This window comes from Thamnophis elegans, chromosome Z (assembly GCF_009769535.1).
Source record: "Thamnophis elegans isolate rThaEle1 chromosome Z, rThaEle1.pri, whole genome shotgun sequence".
NCBI lineage: Eukaryota > Metazoa > Chordata > Lepidosauria > Squamata > Colubridae > Thamnophis > Thamnophis elegans.
The window spans coordinates 100,483,796-100,507,904 of NC_045558.1; the positions used below are offsets into that span (position 1 = coordinate 100,483,796).

At 38.0% G+C, this 24,109-nt stretch overlaps 1 protein-coding gene across 1 annotated transcript in view; it reads left to right on the forward strand.

Moving 5' to 3' along the window:
- Window positions 1-24,109, forward strand: part of SRCIN1 (SRC kinase signaling inhibitor 1) — a 74,407-nt gene that overhangs the window by 11,719 nt on the left and 38,579 nt on the right. Inside the window, exons 3-8 of the mRNA XM_032237990.1 lie at window positions 10,792-10,984; window positions 13,241-13,439; window positions 15,536-15,629; window positions 16,772-17,601; window positions 21,381-21,473; window positions 23,210-23,253. Coding sequence (XP_032093881.1) covers window positions 10,882-10,984; window positions 13,241-13,439; window positions 15,536-15,629; window positions 16,772-17,601; window positions 21,381-21,473; window positions 23,210-23,253 — 1,363 coding nt within the window. The 5' untranslated portion in view covers window positions 10,792-10,881. The remainder of the gene's footprint in view (window positions 1-10,791; window positions 10,985-13,240; window positions 13,440-15,535; window positions 15,630-16,771; window positions 17,602-21,380; window positions 21,474-23,209; window positions 23,254-24,109) is intronic.

Sequence of the window (24,109 nt, forward strand, 5' to 3'; positions counted from 1 at the left end):
CTTCTCATCCAAGAAGCTTCTTCAGTTCTGATTGATTGATGGAGAATGGAAGGATTTATATTCCTTGCAGTCATTTGGTTATTAGCACTCTTTCTGAGGGTTGAGGCCATTTGGAAGTTTATCTGTGCCTTCGGGATCATCTGAATACTGCAAAGGTGTGTGGAACCTTTCTGGAACTGCTGAAGGGACTGTGTTGTAAACAAAGAAAGTCCAGTTGAAAAAGCACTTTTGGGACAACCAGGGCCTGGATGACTGAGAAGCTCCAGAGAATTCTAGTACTCTTGTACAGTTCTATGTTAAACTGCTTTAGCTAATGCTTTCAAGGCTTGCATGAGGCTGGAGCATAACTCAAGCAGGAGAGGAGAGGCATGCAGTGCTCATAATCCTTATTCAACCAGCCCAACCTGACTCCATGATGAGCATCCTCTTCATAAGCTTTTGAAGCCATTCAATACAACAGCAAAGCTTGTGGGTGGAAAATGCAAACGTTTACTTGACCCAGCTGAGAAAGAGATCCTGTGAGTGCTAGTATCGTTAAAATGTTTTTATTTTCCATTTTTCATTTTCATACAGTCACATATATACTGTGCATAACCGGGGCCATACAACATTAAACAATAATCACAGCAGTTCCTCTTGTCAACAATACCCCCAGAAATATAAATAAAATAAAACTCAAACTCAAACTCAAATAGAAACCCAATATACCTCTTCCGCTCTCCATAAACCTCTTTCTTCCGCCCCCCTCCAACTTACTATCTTCCCTCCATCATTCCCCTCTACCCTACTTCCCCTCCCCCTCTACCACTCCTCTCTCCCAGTCCGCTCCCTCCCTTCCTTCTCACCCTCCCTCCCATCCTCTTTCCCGCCCTCTCTATCCCTCTTCCTTCTATCCCACTCCTCCTCCCCTTGGTGTATTTCTACTATATGTCAATGTATTCAGCTTGTCCTGTTTTTACAGAAAAATTAAAGAGAAACAGTATACATGTGAAATCGCATTACGTTGAAATCTAACCCATAGTATATGTCCCCCCCTCCCCTACCCTCCCCCCTAACACCCCACCTCCCTCCCCCCGCCTTCCCAGAGCCCGTACACGGTATAGATTTTTAACAAACACAGTCTAAAATATATTAAGACAAAAGAAATTTTAAAAAGAGGTTAATAACATCTCTACATTGATCTTAGCTTCTTCCTGTTACACTAACTTTGAACAGTTTAACTCATTCCTGATCCTAAGCGTAGACTATCTGGAATTTCTTGGTTCCGTATTTGTTTTGTATATAGTCAATCCATTTTTTCCAGTCTCGTTTATATCTCTCATTTGAATGATCTTTAAAATATGCCTGTGAGTGCTAGTATCATTGTCAAGCTATTTATTACATAACCTGAGCCATTATTTGCACTGGCTTGTTTCACCGGATAGAGTCAAGCTGGGGGTTCTATATGCACACTACTCTTCTACAAGGTTGGTGAAAATGCATGGATGGGTAGCAGTTACTGAATGAAGTCTATTACTACTGCACTTTTGTGCTGTCGTTTTTACCAAATGTGCCTTAAGGAAAGTAAGCACAATTTCTCAGAGGTCCTTTTGCCTCCCTTTGGTGTCCAGTAGAGTCCAGGCAATCTCCCTCTCTAACCTGTCTCCATGGAAAGATTTCACCCTATTACCTACAAAGTCAAATGATATCTCCAATAGTGATATGAGTTTTTCATACCTTGCAACAATGCTTAAAGGGAGAAAAGTACTAATGCTGGTACAGTTCAGGATAATTTAAATGTCTCTCATGGGTTGGAGATGACAAGAAGGCAAAGTCACAGAGATATGGAAGAAAGCAAGATATTGTCATGGCGTGTTTTTGCTGAATTCAAGTGCAAAAATGGACCATAAAGAGTGGGATTATTCCCATTTGGGAATGTTTACTAAAGCACTATAAGGCAGTGTAATACAAGCAATTCCCACACTACTCAAGTATCATCATATAAATGGGATCTAGATAGAAAGTATGTCTTCTATAATTGGTAATGAAGAAATACAAGCCTTACATTTATATTAGCTTATGGCATAAATTATTCTTTACTTTCCTCTGAAGTTCCATCTGATAAAACTGAACAATGTCACATTTCTTAAAGTTCAAGCTCCACTGATTTGAAAAAAATGTCAAATTAACTACCCAGACATTCTGACATGCATGTGTGCTCAAACCTCATAGCAACCAACTTAAAAGCATAGCAACGACAGCTATTTGGCTGAAAAATCCATTCCATTGTCAAAATATAGCTGTAAGCTTTTCCCTTCCTCTTCGTGATCCGATCATCTTTTGCTTCCTTTTTTTCTCAACAAAATAAATTATTGGAATAGGGAGTAAAAAAAACAAAAACTGTTTGATGTAGACTGCAAACGTTTTGCCTCAGAAATTCAGAAACACCCTATTATAGGTAGTTTTGAAGATCATTTAGTGATGAAAGACAAAAAATGCATGGCAAATGCATACATTTATGGATATGGATGTGTGTAGTTTTAGAAATAAGACTGGATTTATTTATTATAAAACTGCCTGTCCTAGGATTCTGGGTGCATCACAATTTTCAAACAATAAAAGTACCCCAAAAAGTCACTGAAAAGGCAGTTTGTAAATTTATGTACAAAACGAATGAAAATGTCAATCGATGAAACTTAAAGTTAAAAGACCTAGCAGAAAAAAATACTTTTCATCCTATCCAAAATATGAACAAATAGGAATTATCTAGATTTGGGGCAAGGAATAGTAAGCTGTCTCACAAAGATGGAGGCAATTGCCAAGATCTACCTGCCAACCTTCTCTTTCTCCAGCCACCTTGAAGCATCCTAAATATCTCTCCAGTTGAATGCATAGGATGTAAAGGTTCTGTGTAGATTTTAAATTTAAATTTAGATTTAGATTTTAATAGCATTTATAGGCCGCCCTTTTCCCTGAGGGGACTCAGGGCGGCTTACAATAACAAGGAAGGGGAGTGAAGACAAAACATAAAAAGAAATGTGCAATAACTGAAAAATACTAAAAACACAACATTCTCTCAGCATTCGGGAGGGGCGGAAGAGTTTATCCCCAGGCCTGACGGGCTAGCCAGATCTTGAGGGCTGTACGGAAGGCCTGGACTGTGGTCAGGGTACGAATCTCCACGGGGAGATTGTTCCATAGCGTCGGAGCAGCAACTGAGAAGGCTCTCCTCCGGGTAGTCGCCAGTCGGCACTGACTGGCGGATGGAATACGGAGGAGGCCCGCTCTATGCGATCTGATGGGACGCAGGGAGGTTATTGGCAGAAGGCGGTCTCTCAAATAGTCAGATCCACTACCATGGAGCGCTTTATGGGTGGTAAGTAAGACCTTGAATTGCACCCGGAGATCCACAGGCAGCCAGCGCAGCTCGCGGAGGATAGGTGTTATGTGGGCGAACCGAGGTGCGCCCACAATCACTCGCGCGGCCGCGTTCTGTACTAGCTGAAGTCTCCGGGTGCTCTTCAAGGGCAGCCCCATGTAGAGCACGTTGCAGTATTCCAGCTTAGAGATCACAAGGGCTCGAGTGACTGTCGTGAGAGCCTCCCGATTCAGGTAGGGCCGCAACTGGCGCACCAGGCGAACCTGGGCAAATGCCCCCCTGGTCACAGCCGATAGATGGTGATCAAAACTCAGCTGTGGATCCAGGAGGACTCCCAAGTTGCGGACCCTAGAAAAGAAGTCTTGTAGGTAATACAGAGGCAAACCATATTGGGCTTTATAGGTTAAAAAAAATCACTTTGGTTAGTGTTGGGAAATCAAATATGTAACGTTTCAGCTCCTCTTTCAAGTGAAGAAAAGAGATAACTTAGAGAAGGGACTGAAATATTGCATAATTAGTTTCTGAATAAAATACAGAAAAGTGAGTCTAAAAGAAGGAAACAAAAAATATATCCTTTGTAGCAGCTATCAACTAGATAAGCAGGGATTAACACTAAAAAAACAATCTATCTGAAAATAATTCTCTGTTCAAAGGGATTACCAATGGGGGGGGGGAAATCACACACGCACAACCCAACGCTGATAGGGCAAGCAACTAAATGTTACTTTCATTCGTACTGATGATGTTACCTAATTGGGTAATGAAATGTCTTCAAGCAAACAACCAAACTCAGAGAGCACCGAGGACTTCACAAAGTTTTTAAAGTTGTCAACAGCTTCAAAAAATAATAGCAAATGTAACAATAAATTATTTATAGAAAGAACATTTTCTGTCTCACTCACAGGGACTAATCAAAGTCCAATTAATGCCCCCATTTAAACAATGATTGTAGCTGTTATAATTTCAATATTGATGTCCTTCCTTCCTCTTTCCCCATTTTTAAAATCTAGTTTCAGAATCTCAGTTCTTCCTTCCATCTTTCTCAAATCGTTTCTTCAATGTATTATTTGTTCTTAACTAGAGTTTGTCAACAAGAAGGCACTTAAGTATTATTTGTTTTCTTATCTCTGTGTGTTTGAAAATAGAGTCAGGTAATTTGAGCACTGAAGGTTTGGGAAAGTAAATGAGCAATATGGCTTAAAAGTAACTATGAAGATGAACCCATGAATAAAAGCGGGAACATCCTGATAAATTGTGTATGGACCAAAGGTAAGGATTGTGTAAGGACCAAAGGTAGACTCCAAATTCTGGAAAATAAAAACTGTCCATAATATAGAGCAGTGGCCCCCAACATTTTGGACGCCAGGGACCGGTTCCATGGAGATAGGTTTTTCTGTGGGGCAGAGGGGAGTTGGTTTCATGTGCTGCCTGCCTTCCGCGGATGGGGCTTCGCTAGTTTATGCAGCCTGGTTTCTGGCTTGCCATGGCCTGGTGCCAGTCCAGAGACTGGGGGTTGAAGACCCCTGATATAGAAGACTATATTTAATTTTGTGCAATAATCTTAAGGCAGATAAACTTGCAGTAGACATATTTGCAAATATTTCAGTAAACATATTTCATAAATTAAACTGGTGTTATTTCATGTACTTATAGCAATAATGCAAGCATTCAGAAAATAATTGTGATTTTGCTCCCCTTTTTTCTTAAGATTCTACATCTCTTTTTATATACTAATATAATAAAAATGTACATTCCACCCAAATATATACTTATTATTCTCAGTGAGTCTTTGTTCTAAAATGCTGTCCCTTGCTCACCCAGAATTTAAATAATGCAATGTTTTTAAAAAGTATCATGGGAAGGTATGCAGAAAATTATGTGATAGTTTGAGCTGCTATTTTATTGTTCAAAATTAAGCAGATTTCTGATGGTTGTGGTCTGAACAGTAGATTACATGGGAACTCTATATAGATTCTTCTGACCTTCAGGCAGGCTGTAATAAATAAAACAAATGCCAATGCTGTATTGAAGCAATAGACCCAGATGGTCATGGGAACAGAAAATTCAATTTCCTCAATCTCAGTTTCATTAGCCAAAGTGTTATAATGGTATCATACAGTGATTTGATAACAATCCATTCTGAACCACTTCTAAAATAATGGAATACATCTAGATAGATGGTTATTTGCACTACTAGTGAAAGTACATAGTGTACTATTTTGATTTTTATTCCTTGATTGAATAGGGGTGAGGAGGGGTTAAGGAAAATAAGAGAGCAAATGTGTAGACAATATAGGAGGACTAAACATGAAAGACGGGGACATCTAGACTCCCTGCTAACATTACAGAAATAAGCCGCATGAATGCACATTGGAAACATTTCTAGAAGTATCTCTAGCTTGAGCTGCTGTGATGTGGAATCACAAAAATCTCATGTTAGGATCTTTAGCTGGCGGGCCAAAGGGTATAAGAATGAACAGCTGGCAAGGAGTAAGTTAAAGCCATTACACAACTCTCCTAGAACATACACACATATACACATCATCTGTTTGGCTGCTGCATTTGCTTTTATGGTCTTTCACTTTGAAGTGATTTCAAAGCTGCCTTTCAACACTTTTTTCCTCACTAATGTGGCAATGGTCCAAGAGTGCAGCTATTTTTTCTTTCTGATAAAAATTCAAAACTTTCACACACTTTCATACAAATTCTTTACACTGCAAAAATTATGCAAAAAAAGGTTATGTTTGCCAGATTTGCTTTCTTCAGCTATTCGGGAATGATGCGGGACCCTATGGTATGCATTCAGAAGTCTCTCTTCTGAAGTTTCCCTTCTAGGTTTGGAACAAGATTTTTTTAAAAAAATAGATTTTATGTATGTATTGATGGAAAAGGTGGCACATCTTTCTGAAAAGCGAAGAATTTAGGTTCCTGATAATTTTTACATTCAGAATATTGATTATCTCTTAGTTAAAATAGTAATGAATGATATGAAATGCAATATTTCTGGACAAATTAAATTTATGCTGAAAGCATTGCTCAGGAAATAGGTCTAGATAGAGAGCCATTAAATTTAAACCAGTTCAATCATCTAGTTTCAGCATTTTATTCTGTGTCTCTTCAAGAAAGAAAGAAAAATCTACATGGATAAGATTCTTACATAAGAATGCTATAGGAAGAAATTTAGAATGTCAACAGTTTGCCCACAGAATTAAACCTAAGGTTACCTTCTGGTATAATAATTATTTCATGAATGTCTTCCATAAAATGTCAGCATCTCCCAGTATGACAAGCCAGTTTGTGTAACGAACAAGAGCAAGCTTTTAAGAAGATGGTTTTCATGTTGCTTTCTAACATACATATTTCTGCATATAAGAACTAACTGGAATAAAGCTTTATTTCTTCTATATTTGACTTCAATACCAAAATTATCATTATTAGTATTATTATTATTCAGAGTTTATTATAGAGCTTTAGCCGTCTGCATGCTAACCCACTGGAGATGATCGGCCCTTGTCAACTCAAAGTAAAGCCAGTTTATTGATCATCTGGAGTCACTCACACCTTCAACTTTCCAGTCTGTTTGGCAAAGCAAAGGGCATGGCAGGGAAATTGAAAACAGATAATGGAAAGATAAAGCACTTCAAACTATTTTGTTCCTAAATCAGAGAGAGGAAAATAACCCATTTGCAACAAGACATTGTAAAATACTGTAGAAGAGTTTTACGGGAGAGCCCTAAATGTCAAGATTGCCTACTAAATGCCCCAAAAGGAATACCCTGTCTCTTTCTAGCCCTGTTTCTGTTTTATCTTGGCTTACAATTACCAGATTGATCATATCCTGGTGGGTGTAATTTTATACACATGTGCTAGAAACAGGATAATGGATAAAGGTTGTGGCCTCAACCAAAACAGAACATTTCATAGGTTATTTATCCTTTATTTTCTGATTAAAAATTGTTTTTAGAAATCTACAACTGAAATATATGTATTACTATCTGGACTTAAGGAATGGGATTAGTGATTTAAGTAAAAATGTCATTCAGCCACTGTACACAACTCTCATTATTTCATTATAGGAAGCAGATTACTTTTTGATAACAAAAGCTGATCCAGAAAAAAAATTAAAAAGTAATAGCAATTACTTTTGCATTGCTTCTGCTTGTTACAATCATCTATGCAAAAGGAACATTATAGTAGAAGAAACATTGTTTAATGTATTACTGTTTTTTCTATGCTGGGAATGTATGCCCATTTCTCCTACTTCCTGCTGCCATAAGCCTTGAATCACATATATCTCAGAATCAAAACGAGTCCTATATGTCTCCTAGGAGCTGTCTCTTTCACACAAGAGATAGGTGGTCTATGGCAATTTCAAGGGTGATCCCAAAGTCTTGAGTTTTTTGTCTGTTTATTTGTCTGCAATCAGCAGCAAAGCCATCAAGATCAACTTGTTCTGATCTTGGATATGGAAGTTTTCCTCCTGTGCCGTAAAAAGGAAGCTGCTCTCTCATGACAGGTTATGTTCTTTACGGAGGGGGCAAGATAGGCCCTGAAGGGGAAGAAAAGCATCTTGCCTTCTTGTAAACTCTCTTCCAGCTTTGATTAAGGACAGTTAATGTATTCCGTTCCCCCCTCCCCATCATCCCTTTTTACATCTCTCCCTCCTGCTGTGAGGAGAGGAAATGTGCTTCCAGAAAAAGCTTTTATTGTATAGTCAGAATAAAGCATATCTCAAATATAGATTTTATTAAGGGGATGTTCAGGAAACATGCCTTTTTGCAATTTTGTCATATTTTCCAAGTTTAGTTCTCTCTTTTACCACAAAAATTATTATTGAGGGAGGAACGAGAGAATATCTATTTGGTAGCTCTGTGGGATTTTCCCCAAAGCTCAATTAAAATGCTATCCGCCTGTCCTTGAGCCAGTATAAACATTGCTTTCCCCACTGCTGATTGCTGTGCTACATCTAACCTCTGTTTTGGCTTTCCATTACATGTAGTCTTCAACTTATGATCATTTATTTAATAAATCTTTGAAGTTATAATTTACAGCCAGGCCTGGCAATTAGGACCATCCACAGCATCCCTGTGGTCACATGATCAACATTTGGGTGTTTGGCATGTATTTATGATAGTTGCAGCCTCCCAAGGTCATATGTTTTCTAGTTGTGACCATCACAGGGGGGAAGTTGCAACCTTCCCAGTTGGGGAAAGCCATGTGGTTTACTGAAAGATTGCAGCCAAAAAAGATAATTAAATCAGGCAAAATTCATATAATGACCACATCACTTAGCAATGCAAGTTCCAGTCCCAGTTGTGGTTGTAACCAATTGAGATAGATGCAAAATATGTTAAACCCTCTATCTTTACTAACCCCACCCCTTCCTGAATGTCACCACCCTTAAGTATCCCTTGCATCCTGTGGTTTTTGTCAAAATGATGAAATGTATGCTGTGATGTCATGTGTGGGATGTACAAAAAGGGATGGAATTTGCATTTTAACAGGTCTTTTGATTGTCAAGTTGCTATTCCTATAAAATAATTCAGTTTCCTCTTTGTCAAGTTCTGAAAGTTTCCTTGAGCAAAATAGAAAGGCAGCATAGGCGAAAGGGAAGAAACTATAGGAATAAAATAGTAATCAAGGAAAGAAATCAGAACATAGGACATAAATCTAACTTTGTACTGATATTAAGTACTGATACAGCACTAGAACTGATTGCCAAGGACTGTGCACATGCCTGCATAAACACAATTTTCATCGCTGGGAATCTTGAGGAACAAATTGGATGAATGCTTGGCTACTAGATTAATTGAGCTGGTCTGTCAAGTCTGGCAGAAGCTCATTCCAGTGGAAGCTATTGACCAATTAAAACATCTTTCCTGATTAATCACTTGCCTTTAATAGAGCAGTCATCTAATTGACTGAATTTATGTACATTTGCATATAAGCCAAAGCTCAATAAACTGTACTTTTTTAGATATTAAAGGAAGCATGTACCATAAAATTATAAAAAAGGTATTGTGCGAATAGCTTATTTAATATCTTGTATTTCATTCCATAAGTAGCAATATAGCAGAATGAAAATAGACTTAAAATTAAACAAGCATTGTTAATGTAGAGCTCTGCTGATTAAAATTAATCAACCACTATTAATTAAGTAAAGTGCTTGTACATCAATTAAATTGGTTAAAATTTATAACTATGCTTCCTAATTCCACTTCCATGCTAGATGTTGGAATAAAACATTGATTCTGTAGTTTTCAGAAAAAAATATTTTGGGAAGGTTTCTATTTATGGACTATAATATTTCTTATAAATAAGGGATGTACAACCTTTTTTTCAGGTTGAGGCCACATTCTGCCTTTGAGCAAGCATGCTGCAGATCATGTTCCAAATAATAATGCAACTGGACAAAGAAATAGATAAAGAGGAGGATCACATTTGATTGTACTCCATTTAAACCAATTTAAATAGATTTAGGTAGTAGGATTGTTTCCCTATATATTTCTATTTTGTCATATTATAATTATTGTAAGATCTTGGATTCACAATAACACCCAAGAGTAGAAAGTGATTTCAATCTCCTCTCCCTGGAATTAGAGCTCACTTGAAAGTTCATTGTCATCATAGCAATCATATGTTTGTCATAGGCTATCACTGGCCCTTGCACACATACAGCTATGTTTTAGATCTTGCAATCACCTTGGAACAAATATATTGTTATCTTTGGGGGGGGGTACTTTTCCATCAGTTCATTGCCATGGGCAGATCACTTCCTTGTGATAATGGCCTTGACTATGGCTGCCACCTTCCGAAGGAAGGAAAAACTTAGTCAGATGGTCTACAACTAACATCTGATGGATCCTCAAAGATTCCTGTTACTGCTTGGGGAGTTGTTAGCCATATTTTGGCTGGTGTTTCTGTTAGATGCTTTTTTTGACCATTGGAATACAGAGGCAACTGGGGCACTTCAGAAATCACATTTCTCCATTTGTCTTCCAGCCTTTTTGTTGTTGTTGTTATGAGGCTTGGTCTGCCACACATTCTGCCTTCCAAATATGGAGGGCAAATTAAATTGCTGTAAGAGCATCACTAGGTCTGGTTCTGTTTTGATTGAGAGCAGTTTCTATCCCCAACAGGTCGTTGTGTTTCAGGGCTCGCTGTCATGCTTAATTTACAAAGAAGATGACAGATACAAACTAGAGATACAACCTTCTGCTGCCAACTCATATTTAATCCTTAGCAAATTTTTCTTCTCTTACAAAAGGAGGATTCCTTCTATAACAGCTAAACATTTGGCTATATCAAAATGTTGAGAGACAGTAACATGTTTAACTCTGTGTTTTAGAAATGTGATAGAAAATATCTGTCCTAATGTCTCACCTCTCCCTCTCTCTCTCTCTCCCTCCCTCCCTCTCTCTCTGTGCTTTTAGACCCGAAGCTCTCGGCATTCACAGGGTTCTCAGCCTGGCCTGGCTGATCAAGCCAAGCTTTCCTTTGCTTCAGCAGAATCTCTGGAAACCATGTCTGAAGCTGAACTGCCCATTGGGTTCAACAGAATGAATCGCTTTAGGCAAAGCCTGCCATTGTCTCGTTCCACCAGCCAAACAAAACTTCGATCACCAGGTAAACTCTTTGTGCACTACAAAGTGCATGATCTTGGGCAGGAGATGTCATTTTTCTTTTAAATGAAATCTGCTTTTGTGTTACCTTTTTGGAGGTTTTCTTGTGTAGCACTCGAAGGGGATGTGATTAAATCTGTTTCCGTATAAGCACTTTTTTCACTTACAGGGTAAATAAGCATCTTAGATGAAGCAGTAGCATGTTTATTTTATTTATTTAAATTATTTTTGGAGAAAGGGTCTGACATTTTTAGGAGAGAAGGGTTAGGGTTAAGGTTAAAACATTGACATCCTTAGTTAAAAAGATATTGGATTATAAGTGTAGGAAACACAGCATAAAACTTTTCTATAGATCCATCTCTGGATGTTCTGACTTTTAGTCAACAGAGTCCATTAGACATTCTGTGAGAGTTAATGAAAACTATATTCCATCATAACCAGCATGCTCCAGATTTACAAAGGCTGTCTTAGAGAATGACTGCCAGAGAGAATAAGCAATGCTATTCCAAGGACACCAGTATTTTGAGTGAATTCAAAAAGTTTAGCTATATTAATTTACTTGCTCACAATTATTTTTATTAGCAACAACTTAGCTTCCAAACTTCATAAAACATTTTTTTTAAAAAAAAAATTAAATCTAGAAATCCAGAACAATCAAAGCACCAGTCAAAATCTTTGAATTAATAGAGTAGAAGAATCAGAATAATACTTACTCTCCAGTCTCCTGATTGTTGCTATATTCCTGATCGCCTATTAATAACTTTAGCTTTTCTGTGAAAATGGTGAGATTGTGCAATTTCATACTCACACATCTCAAACTCTTGTTACTAATTGCATGTGCTACTAGTAGATACTAAAATAGAAATTGAATATTTAGCCATATATCTGACAGCACATAGTTCCATTTGTATTTGTGATTCTATTTTTCCCCTTATAATGTTGTTCTTAAAATATATTAGATTATAATTGCATAACAATCCAGAAGAGCTTTTTGGCAATGTTGGGAATCTTTTTGGCAATGTTCTCTATATCTGAAACACACAAAATTGGAGAAGATTATTCCATATTTTACCATTTACCATATTTTACCACTTATGCACCTATTAACAAAGGCCCTAAGGCATCTATGTAAGAAATCCTGCAGGAATCTGCAAAACTTCTCTAGGATTTCAGTCTCTGTGACTGTTGCTTGTTTCAGGGAAATGTGTGGCTTGGGAGACAAAAGACTGAAATTTTGAGAAGTGGGGCATGTTCCTTCAAGCCGCTCAGTGAAAGACCAATTCTGGTCCCACCACCATGGGTCAATTTTTTGTTTCCCCCCCCCAATAGAAAAATGGGGGCAGGGGGAAGAGCCAAACTTTACGAAGATTTCTTTTCAGGCCTCTTTGCAATTGCTGGAAATACTAAAAATAAAGTTATCATCTTTGCTTCCTGGGTCATATGCTATCATCACACAAATGTGAGAGGTTTGCTTGGGGGCAGGGGGAGGTGGCTGTTGATGGTTCTCAGGGGTTTGGAAGCACCTCTTGCTAAGATTCTATGCAGTTCAGAGAATCCCCAAATCCCACTCCTGGCTGGCCCTGCCCAGTGCCCACCCATCCATCCTCCCAGGCAGCGTATTTTGGATGTAGGTAAGTGCAGGGCACGACCAGGGGCTCAGGGAGGGTGAAAAACGGGCCTACCAGAAGTTCAGGAAGGCTGGAAGGCCGTTTCTGGCCTCCAGAGCCTGGGGAGGCCATTTTCACGCTCCTGGAGTCTTGAGGAAAAGCTCCAGAATCTGGGGAGGGCAAAAATACACCCCCCCTGCCATGATGCAGAAGGCTGACTAGGCCACGTCCACACAGCAACCAGGCAGCGAACCCCTTGCTAAAATTTTTGAAGCCCACCCCTGCTTGGGAGAGGGATTCATGTCCTATTTAGCTCTCATCAGCTAGCCATACCCTTACTGGGATTTAGCTGATGAGAGCTAAATAGGTTGAAATAGATCTATACTAGTCCCTTTATTTATTTATCAGCACAAATGCAACACAAATGTAACAAAGGCAACAGTAAAAATAATGGCTTTCTGTCTGGATGGTCTCCTAGGGTGACCATATTTGGGCATACCAGGGGTTGTGACACAAAATACATATACACACACACACACACACACACACACACACACAGATATCCTATGGAATTTAAAATTTATAATTATGAGTCACTCAACAATTCCATCTTTTGAACTGTTTCCTTCCTGTTCTATTCTCCATTTCCTCAGGCATCCTTTTCCTGCAGTTTGGGGATGAGACAAGGAGGGTTCATATCACCCACGAAATCAGCAGCATGGATACTCTACATGCCCTCATTGTTCACATGTTTCCTCAGAAGTTGACAATGGGGATGCTCAAGTCCCCAAACACTGCCATTCTGATTAAAGACGAATCCCGCAATGTTTTCTATGAATTGGAGGATGTCAGGTATGTCTTGCTGTAGATATTAACTCCTGGTAGGAAATAACAGGGGAAACAGAATGTTCACTTCTGTATGATCTCTGTGGAAAGGTCTTCTATCCATTAGTCTGATCCCTTGCTAAAGGAACCTCGAAAGATGGCTTTCAGCTTTTCTAGAAGATTTTCAGCAATTGAAAAATAGACCCTTTGCTCTATTATTCTGCTGCCAAATACTTATTTCCGTCAAGAAGTTTCTCCTAATGTTTCTTTTTGCTCCAGAGGAATTGTAGAAGGATGGATAGGGGGATGAAAACATAAATGTTATTTCTGTCAAGAATATATCAAAATATATTTTAGGAAAATATTAATCAAATACAGCCTGTGGCAACATAGCTTGTTCATTGTATTTAGCTCTAATGTTATATTTTTCCCCTGTTCTAATCATTAAGAATACCAACTCCAGCCTACTTACCTGGCAAGAGAGATGTCTTGATCATGAACTATCATAAACATTTATTTGTTTACTATGGCAATATGATATTTTAAAAAATCATTCTTTGTTCAATCTTTCTAAACTGTGGGCTATTGCCATATTTTCATGACTCAGGGTTTTATACCTATGGGACTGCCTTCTCTGCATTGAAGGTACAGGTGAGATCAAGAAGAGAGGGCAAGCCTTCTTGCAAATGGCCTCCCTGATTTGGAACAGACGCAGTGGCTCAGTGGCTAAGACGCTGAGCTTGTCAATCAGAAAGGTCAGCAGTTTGGCGGTTCGAATTCCTAGTACTGCGTAATGAAGTGCGGTCCTGTTACTTGTCCCAGCTTCTGCCAACCTAGCAGTTCAAAAACATGTAAAAATGCAAGTACAAAAATAAAGAACCACCTTTGGTGGGAAGATAACAGCGTTCCGTGAGCCTTTGGCATTTAGTCATGCTGGCCACCTGACCATAGAGACGTCTTTGGACAGTGCTGGATCTCCGGCTCTGAAACGGAGATGAGCACCACCCCCTAGAATTGGGAATGACTAGCACATATGTGCAAGGGGAACCTTTACCTTTACTCTTGGATATTTGGCAGTCCACCTGCATCTTTTGAAAGGCCATAAAGATTTGACCCTTCAAGAAAGTATGAGGGCTATGGAGGTTTAACCCACCCTTATGAGATGATGGGTCCTGGTTTTGGGAGTTTTATAACTTTACATTTTATCTTTGCTGTGGTGTTTTGTTCTGTAAGTGATTTACAGTCTATGGGAATGTAGCAACATAGAAGCCCTTATTATAGATAAATAAATCTTGCAGCAACTGATTCTGTTAGTAGAGTATTTCTTATGAAAAGAAATATTTTTCCTTGTCATCCCGCCAAAAAATCTATTGCCAATCAATTTAATTATTTAATGTCAAGTTCTATTGTTATGATGCTAGTGTTAGGAAAAAAATTGTCTCTAGCCATTCTCTTTCTATTATGCATCATTGTTAAATACTTCTATCAAGTTAGTCATCCTTGTTTTTATCACCCCCTTGAGGAACTTAGTATATTTTCTTGCAAAGTATTTTTATCCAAGACTTGCACTTTTTAATCTCTTTTTTGTAGCCCTCCCTATAGTGGTTCCTACAGCTGCTTTTCTCTTTTTCTCTTTTTACCTTTCCTCAACAACTCATTCAAGAAGAAAAGAGATTTAATTAAACAGTACCTTTTGAATGATAGCATTAGGAGGATCCATTTTACTAGAAACACCCCCACCCCTTTGTAGATCTTCATGGTTCCTTTTATGTGAGCTTTGGCAATTCAGCCCAAACTTACAAGTACGAAAGGAGGCCCACAGATGTAAAGGACTCATACAATGTTGACTCTAGGTACAAATTTCACCCCCACAGAAGTATTTGCATGGACATGCTGCTGTATATCAAAGCAACAGATTACTGCAAAAAGATTATAAATTCTAAATTCTGATGTGATCTGCTTGAAGGCTTTTTGGAATGAACAGGAAACAATGGCACAGGAAATGCCTGTGCAGTATGCATCTTGCTCCTATCACTGTGCTTGAGCATATTTTAGGACCTGAAATAATAACCAAACCTAATATGCATTTATCTCATGTGATTCTTTGGGCTTTGTTCTTCCAGGGATATTCAGGACAGAAGTATTATCAAAATTTACCGGAAAGAACCACTTTATGCCTCATTCCCTGGATCCCACATCACCAATGGTGACCTTCGGGTAAGAGCAAAGGATTGCACAGAGGCCATCCTGTTCTTTATTGTCAGTGCCCCAAGAGACAAAACAGGCAACGTATTAAAGAACGTTTCACTAATACCTTTTTCTATATATGATGCATGTAGACATGCATTGACTTATACCTAGCATTGTGGACTGCAGATTTGCAGTCATAATCTTCCTTCAATGTTCAATGTACTCTAGCAGAAGATGGCAATTTCCTCCTTGTAGTTTGAGAGCTATAGATGTGCACTGGGGTGATTATTTCCTCAGAAAGTAACTGAAAAATCCTAACAATTCCAATCTAAGCACCTTCCCCACCCCTCCTTTTCTTCTTTCCTTTTCAGCAAAACTAAAATACTTGAACCAAATCTCTTCAGTAGAGAGGATCACTGGAAGATCTGTATTTCCCTTGAGCTTTAGCTATTCAGAATTTTTTTTTTAAGTATCTCCACTGTGGGAACAATTTATATATCCTATAAAATTTTGCTTCTGGGGGATTCTAATTTAGTTCTGTTTTAAGAAAAGAAAAGACTATAGAGAATCCTCTGTTAATGGATGGTGCCTATGAGCTTTGAAAAATTTAGGATGGGACTTGCATTTATGTAGTGCAAAATCATGTTATCCCACAACTTCCTACATGGAAAAATCCCACTAATCCCACATGTGATTAGTTTTAGAAAAGTAAGTACAAGTTATCCATCTATTATAAGGAACAACCTAGTTTAGTAAGGAAAAACAATTGCTTTGGAATTTGGAAGCGTCAGAAAGCTGAAAAACATTGGCAAGTTGCCAATGAATATTTCACTAGCATAAGCAGAATTTTTGGCAGGGAAATAATAAATACGCCCATCAAGGCATTCATCAGAGTAAAATATGTTTCCAAAAAAGGGGATGGAATGAATCATCAGTAAAAAAAAAAAAAAAAAAAAAAACTATAAGAAAGAAAAGAGAGAGAGAGAGAACTCTGTTCCAGAATAAGAATAAGACATTTTGTTCTCCATGTTTATGCAGCTCAGTATATATTATGCACTTATAGGTTGTTTCATATGATTAAATAATATCACATATTTTCACCTATATACTGTGATAATGCAGAAAAGATTTATGATGTTCTGAATTTCTCTGACGTCTCATTGTTCTAGAGAGAGGTGGTCTACACTTCCAGAGAATCCTCTCCCACCCGGCGCCTAAACAGCATGTCTCCTGCTTCCCACCTTACTTCTGGCTCTCCTCCTCCAGTGCTCCAATCATCCTCACCTTCCCGTTCCCGTATGTCTTACAGTGGTGGGCGCCCACCCTCCTATGCTGGCAGTCCTGTGCATCATGCAGAGCGCCTCTCCAACCTCCCTCCAGCTCAGGGAGTCTCACCAAGTCCAAGTGCTATCTTGGAGCGCCGGGATGTCAAGCCGGATGAAGACCTGGTGGGAAAAAATATGGTTCTGGTGAAGAATGAAGGCCTGTATGCTGATCCATATAGTATGGTGCATGAGGGACGTTTGAGCATTACATCTACTCAGTCACTGGCTGGGATGGGGGATCCATTTGCTTACCCTGGAGGGCTTTATAAGAGGGGCTCAGTGCGTTCTCTTAGCACCTATTCAGCTGCTGCCCTACAATCAGAACTGGAAGATAGTTTATATAAGCCCAATGCACAGATCTACAGTGATACTTACGGCCCAGGGATGGGCTTCCGTTTGCCACCATCATCTCCCCAGAAAATAGCTGATGGCCGACTGGTAGATGTTCAGCAGAGCCAAAGTCCTCACAGCCCTTATTCAGGGCCTCCAAGTCGATCCTCACCAGTACGGCAAACTTTCCGCAAGGACTCTTGTTCCTCAGTGTTCATGGAAAGCCCTGTCAATAAACCACGGAATCTCAGTTCTTCAGGTGCTTCAGAACTATTCCCTGGACCTGGGGAACGACCTCATTCTGGATTCAGTTCACCTGTGCCTGCCAAGGATACCGAAACAAGGTAAAAAGATGGAAGTTGTCATTTCTTGCTAACAATAGATGTACCATTATTAATAACACAGGGATAAGCAGCTTGAATAATTTGCATACTGAAAAGTTGGACTCTAAAATGCAGGCTTTCTTATTCTGAACTAAATGTGATAAGAGTACAAAAATGACAAATGAGCAAATGAGATTTCTACCCTATGATGCTGTTGCCACAAAACAACCCAAGTGATGTTGGTTATTTTGTGCCAATATGTTAAAATAAATGTACATGGGTTATTAAATTGTTTGTTTGTATCTGACCACTCCAACTGCTCCAGCCAAAATGACCATAGGAGTCATTTTGGCTGGAGTAGCAGGAGTGATGAGACACACTATGCATTTGAGCACAGGATGCTTGACTAGTGCTTTTATAATCAATGATCAGGCACTATGAAGGATAATTGCCTACATGGGCCAAGCACTCTCATGCGAGATTACTAGAGCCTGATTGACAAGGCAGCTTGCACAAAAGAGCACTCTGCTGGATGAAGTGGTGAGTCCACTTGCCCATAGCCCCCTGACAGCTTTTTTTCGACAAAGCAAAAGAGACAGCAAGAGAACATGAATAAGCAAAAGAACAAGGAAGCCCAAAAGAAACAGGTGAGTGAAAAACAAAATATTACACAAAGAAGAAAGGAGGGATTGAGCAAATATGCAAGAGAAATAAATCATCAGCAATCTGCTTTCAATTAAAGCCAGAAGATAGGTCCCAGATATCTGTCAAAATTAACCTCTTTTCCCAGCCTCACCTCTGATTAAGGAGAGCAATTGGAAGTTGTTTTTCTCAGCAGCAGGAAATCCACCAATCATTTTCCATAATCAGTTCCATGTTAACCTGTCAGAACAGAACCTCCCACTGCTGTCTCATTACCAAAGCAGAGCAGAGATCAGCTGTAAGACTATGCAAGTAATGTTGGCATACATTTGTGTCTTCTTATGGACTGAAGGAAGACATGTTAAGCAGGCTTCCTACTGATGATGACACAAATGTCTCTTGATCTAAGGCCTGGGTAAGGTCCTTCTTTTGTGTCCCTCTTCTCTTCAGCTTTCCGCAGATAAGAAATAAAAAAAGTGGGGGGAAATCAGCAAAATTACAAATGGAAGCTATCTTGATCCTCTGTAAAAATAAAATAAAATTTAGTGACGAAGGCAGTCACTCAAAGGAAGTCAGGCAAAGGAAGCCTTATTCCAAAGCATTCTAATAATGGCATTTCCAGTGTTTTATTTTTTTTCCAGATCTTTGTTTATTTTTTCCTTTTTAATTTGCCAAGTGCTTACATCAGCAGTAGATTAATCCAGTGCAACAATGCAAAATACTGTTGCAGCATTCGGTTTTCTGTGTACCTTTATTTAGATTCCTATTCTTGCAAGTTCTGCCCTTACATTACTTGACAACTGAGTGGGTAGTCTGAACGGATATGCCTAATAATTACCTCTTACAGCATAATCCTATGTACTCTTCAGAACTAAGTTCTACTCTATAATGAGGCTGACTGCTGAATAATTGCCAATAGGATTGCTGAACAAATGTCAGATCTGTTGCAAGCATGATATCTTGGGTTCTTCCTTTTGCTTCTTTTGTTTCATTATAGGCAAAAAGGGGTTATTTTGCTCATTTAAAAAGAAATAAATTAAAAATGGCAGGAAAATAGTCATTATAGCTATCTCTTGTGGGAAGCTGAAATCAAACTTCAATTAAAAGATGCTACTCGTGGGACAATTATCACCTATTTCCCAGCAGTAAGCAATAAAATGAGTGAAAATCGGCAAGCAGGAAACTTTCAACAAAGAAGAGAAGGTTTTTTTACTGAAGGAGTCTTATTGTTCAATTAAATGTTATAGAAAGCCCAAAGTCATTGCTTGATAATATACTGTCTGAGTCCCCAATTAATGTATCAAGACAACAATGTGCCTGCTTATAAACTGTCAAGATTCCTGCCCTATTCTTTTAAGGATTCTTTAATTTTATAATAATGAAAAGCTTTGCATCCTGCAGAGCAAAGCATCATTCCCAACCATAGCTTGAGATTCCACTTGATTTTTTATTGTAGAAAATAAAGTGGTGATGGCTGCAATCCAGTATGGGTTTTTTTTAATCTCCTGTAATGGTAGAAAGGTGTTTCATTTCAAATGTAGCACTGCTCCCAAGTTTGATTACCCCTGAAATAGCGGGATATAACATATTTTGTAAAACTTTCATTGTCTTAATTTCAGTTTGTTGTAGTCCCAGTAGTACTGAAGGGCTGACAAAAGAATATTGGAATAACTGATATTTAATGTCACCATAGCACAATCTATTCTCTCCCCATTTTTAACTTCTGTCTCTTTACCCATAATTTTTAGGACTCTGAAAGCAAATTATACAAGATAAGATTGTGTGCCTTATCTCATGTTTAAACTTCCTGTGCCTACATCTCCAGGAATGAGGATGGTTTCTCAGATGATTTGAGTTGTCAGGGGGAAATGTAAGAACAGAGATCATTAGGATAAGAGAAATAAAGAAAAAAGAAATGGTTAGAAACATCAAGAGGGAGAAGGAGTGAAAGGTAAACAGAAGAGGTCAATAGAATCAAAGTCATAGTCCTATCAGAAGTTAATGAAGTGGAAAGTATGTGTGAGAAATTCCTCCTCAGTTCAAAACCTTGAAGAAAGACTGCCTGAAGAGGCCCTTTGGGATGGACACTTGGTGGGGAGAGCGAGAGAAGCCAAAACACAAAACCACTCTTAGTCTCACGCTGTCTCATTTCATTTCTGCCCTTCCCTTTTCAAAGTCAAATCATGGAGCATGACCCCAAAAGGCACTTTGACCAACTAAAGATACAGGAGGCCTGAGTTTTACTAGTATAACAGTCGCCCACACTAGTTGGGTGACTATGTATGACTGAGAAAGTAGACATGCTCATCAGGTTGTTAATGCAATTGTAAGTAGAGTGAAATGAAGGCTACAAAATCACCGACAAAGAGTTGTCGTGCACGTGACACTTTTTTCCAATAGCACATTACCTGATATACAGAGGTGGAGTGGAAAGAACAGAACAGTGGATTGGAGTGTCACATACCACCATTGGAGTGTCACATACCACAGTGGATTGAGTGTCACATACCACTATGTGCAATACTACTATTCAAAATCTGATTTGCTAAATTACTAGCAAAATTCCCAACCTTGTATTCTTGCTGTATACTAGCTGGAATTACAGGATTTGCATCTGAAGGGCATCAAGTATCGAGAAAATATCTCATGTGACTGTCTTCTTTCCAGGTTCCCAGAAGTACTTATAAGGTCTTTGTGGATTTGTGCTGATTCCACAGAGCTGTTAGGGTCTTGATTTCCTGTCCTAAAGAAGCCTATTTTGGTCAATTGTTTCTTAGTTTTCACCATGGTACTAGAGGCTGTTACTCTTTACAGAGCTTCAGAAGGTTACATGGACTTCCCTTAGGTGCTTTTTAAAGTGTAATTTCCTTGCTGTTTTATCTGGAATATGATATTGTTTCTTTAGTATTATTTTTTCTTGCTTTGGTGATTTTATACTTTTAACTTTTTTATATTATTACAAACAGGTCTATCAAACTGAGAGACATGCAGGAATGCTCTTTCAAAATTGAATACAAATAAATATACTGTATTCTTATGTTTACTAATATTGCCATAATACTAGGAAACAATAAAAAAGCATATATTTGTCCTACTGCTTTGTCTGGACTTTTTTATGTATACAGTCTTTCTCCCTTTTCCTTTCTCTTTTTATTAAGGGAGCGCATGGAAGCGATGGAAAAACAGATTGCCAGCCTCACAGGATTGGTTCAGAGTGCATTAATGAGAAGCTCAGATGGAGAGACCCCCAGGTAAGAGGCTTGATGGGTGAAACTACATGAACTGCTGCTCTTCCTTTTGACATTGATAGAGATGGTGAACTTCATATTTTCAACAATCTAACTAAACTGGCTAATTTGCTTTTGTCGTGGATTAAAAATAGAAGGAAAGTCTCTATGATATAAAGGTTAGCTAGTATATGAGATTTTGGCCAAATCTTTGTTCAGTCATGAATTATAGTGGAGTGGCAAGAAGCATTTTAAGTGAAAAAACATGGATTTTTTTGTAGTTGGTCACTCTAATTGCAGATGATCTTAAGGCAATAACTCTCGGCCAAATATGCTCAACCAATCAGTCCATAAAGTTTGTATTCCAATAACTATGAGGCAAAACACCTAGTAGTAGAGCAGCATTTTGCAGATTATCTACATATTTCCAAACTGATCCTTCCCACATTATATAGCTCTCTATTCCAAGGAGAATCATTACTGAGAATATCACTTCCTTTACACCATCAATATCTTGTGAAGTACCTTTGTACAGTAATCAGTTACCTTAGCTTAAATTGTACTTAATTGGGATAATGGAAGGGTTGTTATTGCACCCTCCTCCTTTTAAAGAAATAGGACACTGGCAATCCATGCTGCTTTGGTGGCTCAAATAATTAAAATGAGAATGGGGTATTGTATAGAGGATGGCCTTGAAAGAAAGGGAAGGGAAAGACATTCAGACTTGTAATATTTTGTTACTATAGTTCCAATTAAATCTTTAGGTTTGCATGGTCTCTGTTTCTTAGTCTGATCTTTCTTATGGGGTGACATGAGATAAATTGTTGCATTAGCATAAACTCCTACTATTTCGTCAAGTTTGGCAATGTACGTATTCTTTCCTGGCCTTTTTTGAAAAACAGATCAACCTCACAAGATATTAATAAAAATCAATCTTTATTTTTTAAAAAGAAATAAAATTAAATCTTACTTTTTAATATTATTAAAGTGCAAATATTCATGATAAATAAAACAAAGCGTATGTGATAACATAAAAAAGAGAGAAATAGATCATAGGTTAAGCTTGTCTACCATAAATTTTCTATCAAGTTGCATGGTAGAAAATATAAAGAAAAAATTAGATCTTTGGGCACACCCTGTTATAAGAAAAAAGGCTGAAAAGAACAAAAGTTAGCGAAGCTCAAATAATACTATATAGAAAAAAAATAAAGATAAAAATTAACATAGTTAGTTATGCTTCTAGTCTTATTTACCTATTCCTGAGATACAATTTCCTGAAGCAAAAGCTCTCTGCTTGTTTCCCTTGTTTTCCACTTCTTGTAATTCCAACCTTTAATCAAAAGCTCGGGAATATAATATTAATTATTTCCTCTATTTCCTCTTCCTACCTCTATTACTCATCTTTCAACTCTTCTATCTCTTGGGGCAAAGCTTTGTACATTACCCTGAGTCACATTGATTGAGTTGGGAAACCTTATAAATCTAGTTAATAAATAAATAATAGAATTTTGTTCTCTCTGTGACCTGGAGCAGACATGCCTCACACTTAAAATGCACATTTTGCATCTGAGATGAATAAATGTGTTTTCTATGTTTGGCATTACTGTGGACACCTAGAATATTATGAATGCAAGTAAGCTTCACTTTTAATCATATATACAAATCACTCACTGTTTACAGTATAATAATTTTTATTCCCATCTAAACATCTTAAACCTAGAAATGGTTTTGGAATATCTATGTCTTGCTTGTCATTACAGTGAGAAAACAGAAGGGACCAACGGAGGAACACCTCCATCAGCACGTAAGTGAGCATTTGAAATCCCATCCTCAAATGTGACATCCCAAGAAAAAGAAATAATCTTAAATTCAATAACAGAGCAGTTAAACCAGAAATATAAATTCCAATTGTCGTTGCTGCTTTATCTGGAACAGGAGAAATATACTAAAAGTATTTTTATCTTGATAGGTGGACTTTAGAGTTAGGAAGTTTTCGTGAAAATCTCCCACCCTTCCATTTTATTATTTATGCTTTTCCTTTTCTGCTGTAAGTTATAGAAACCTGTATGCCCTTCTCATATTCACTGGTATTTTTTCCACTTTTGGGGCTGTCTGGAACAAAATGGAAGCAAGAATTTGACTTCACTCTTGATTCAACTTCTTGATGATGCCCCATAGTTGAACAGATTTGAAGCATGATATTAAAAATGCAGTTTAAAGTGAGGGTAGTTGTTTTACCTTAAAAAAAATGAATTGGCTTTGTTACAAAGATAAACTGAGGTAAGATAGTTTCACATAACTACCAGGCCCTTCTGTATGCTGGTTTGAAAGAAAAGTATTAGATAAATGAGGGGAAGCCAATACTAAAATTCACAGTTCTCTGCATTCTCGGAGTTGCTGGGGGGAAAAAATAGCATTATCCAGACCAATTTGTAGTAAAAAATGAAGCTACTACTCACTAGTGTATTTTATTCATGCAGAGGGTATTACTCAAGATGTTGTCCTCTCTTTGATAATATTTTTATAATGCTTTGAACTGAAAGTTACAGAATTTGTATTTTTACCCAAGCTTGATAAAGGATTTCAATGACATAATTTTTCTCTTTTTTTTCTCAATATCCATGGATTATCATGCATTTCTGGGGGTTTTTTTCTGTTTC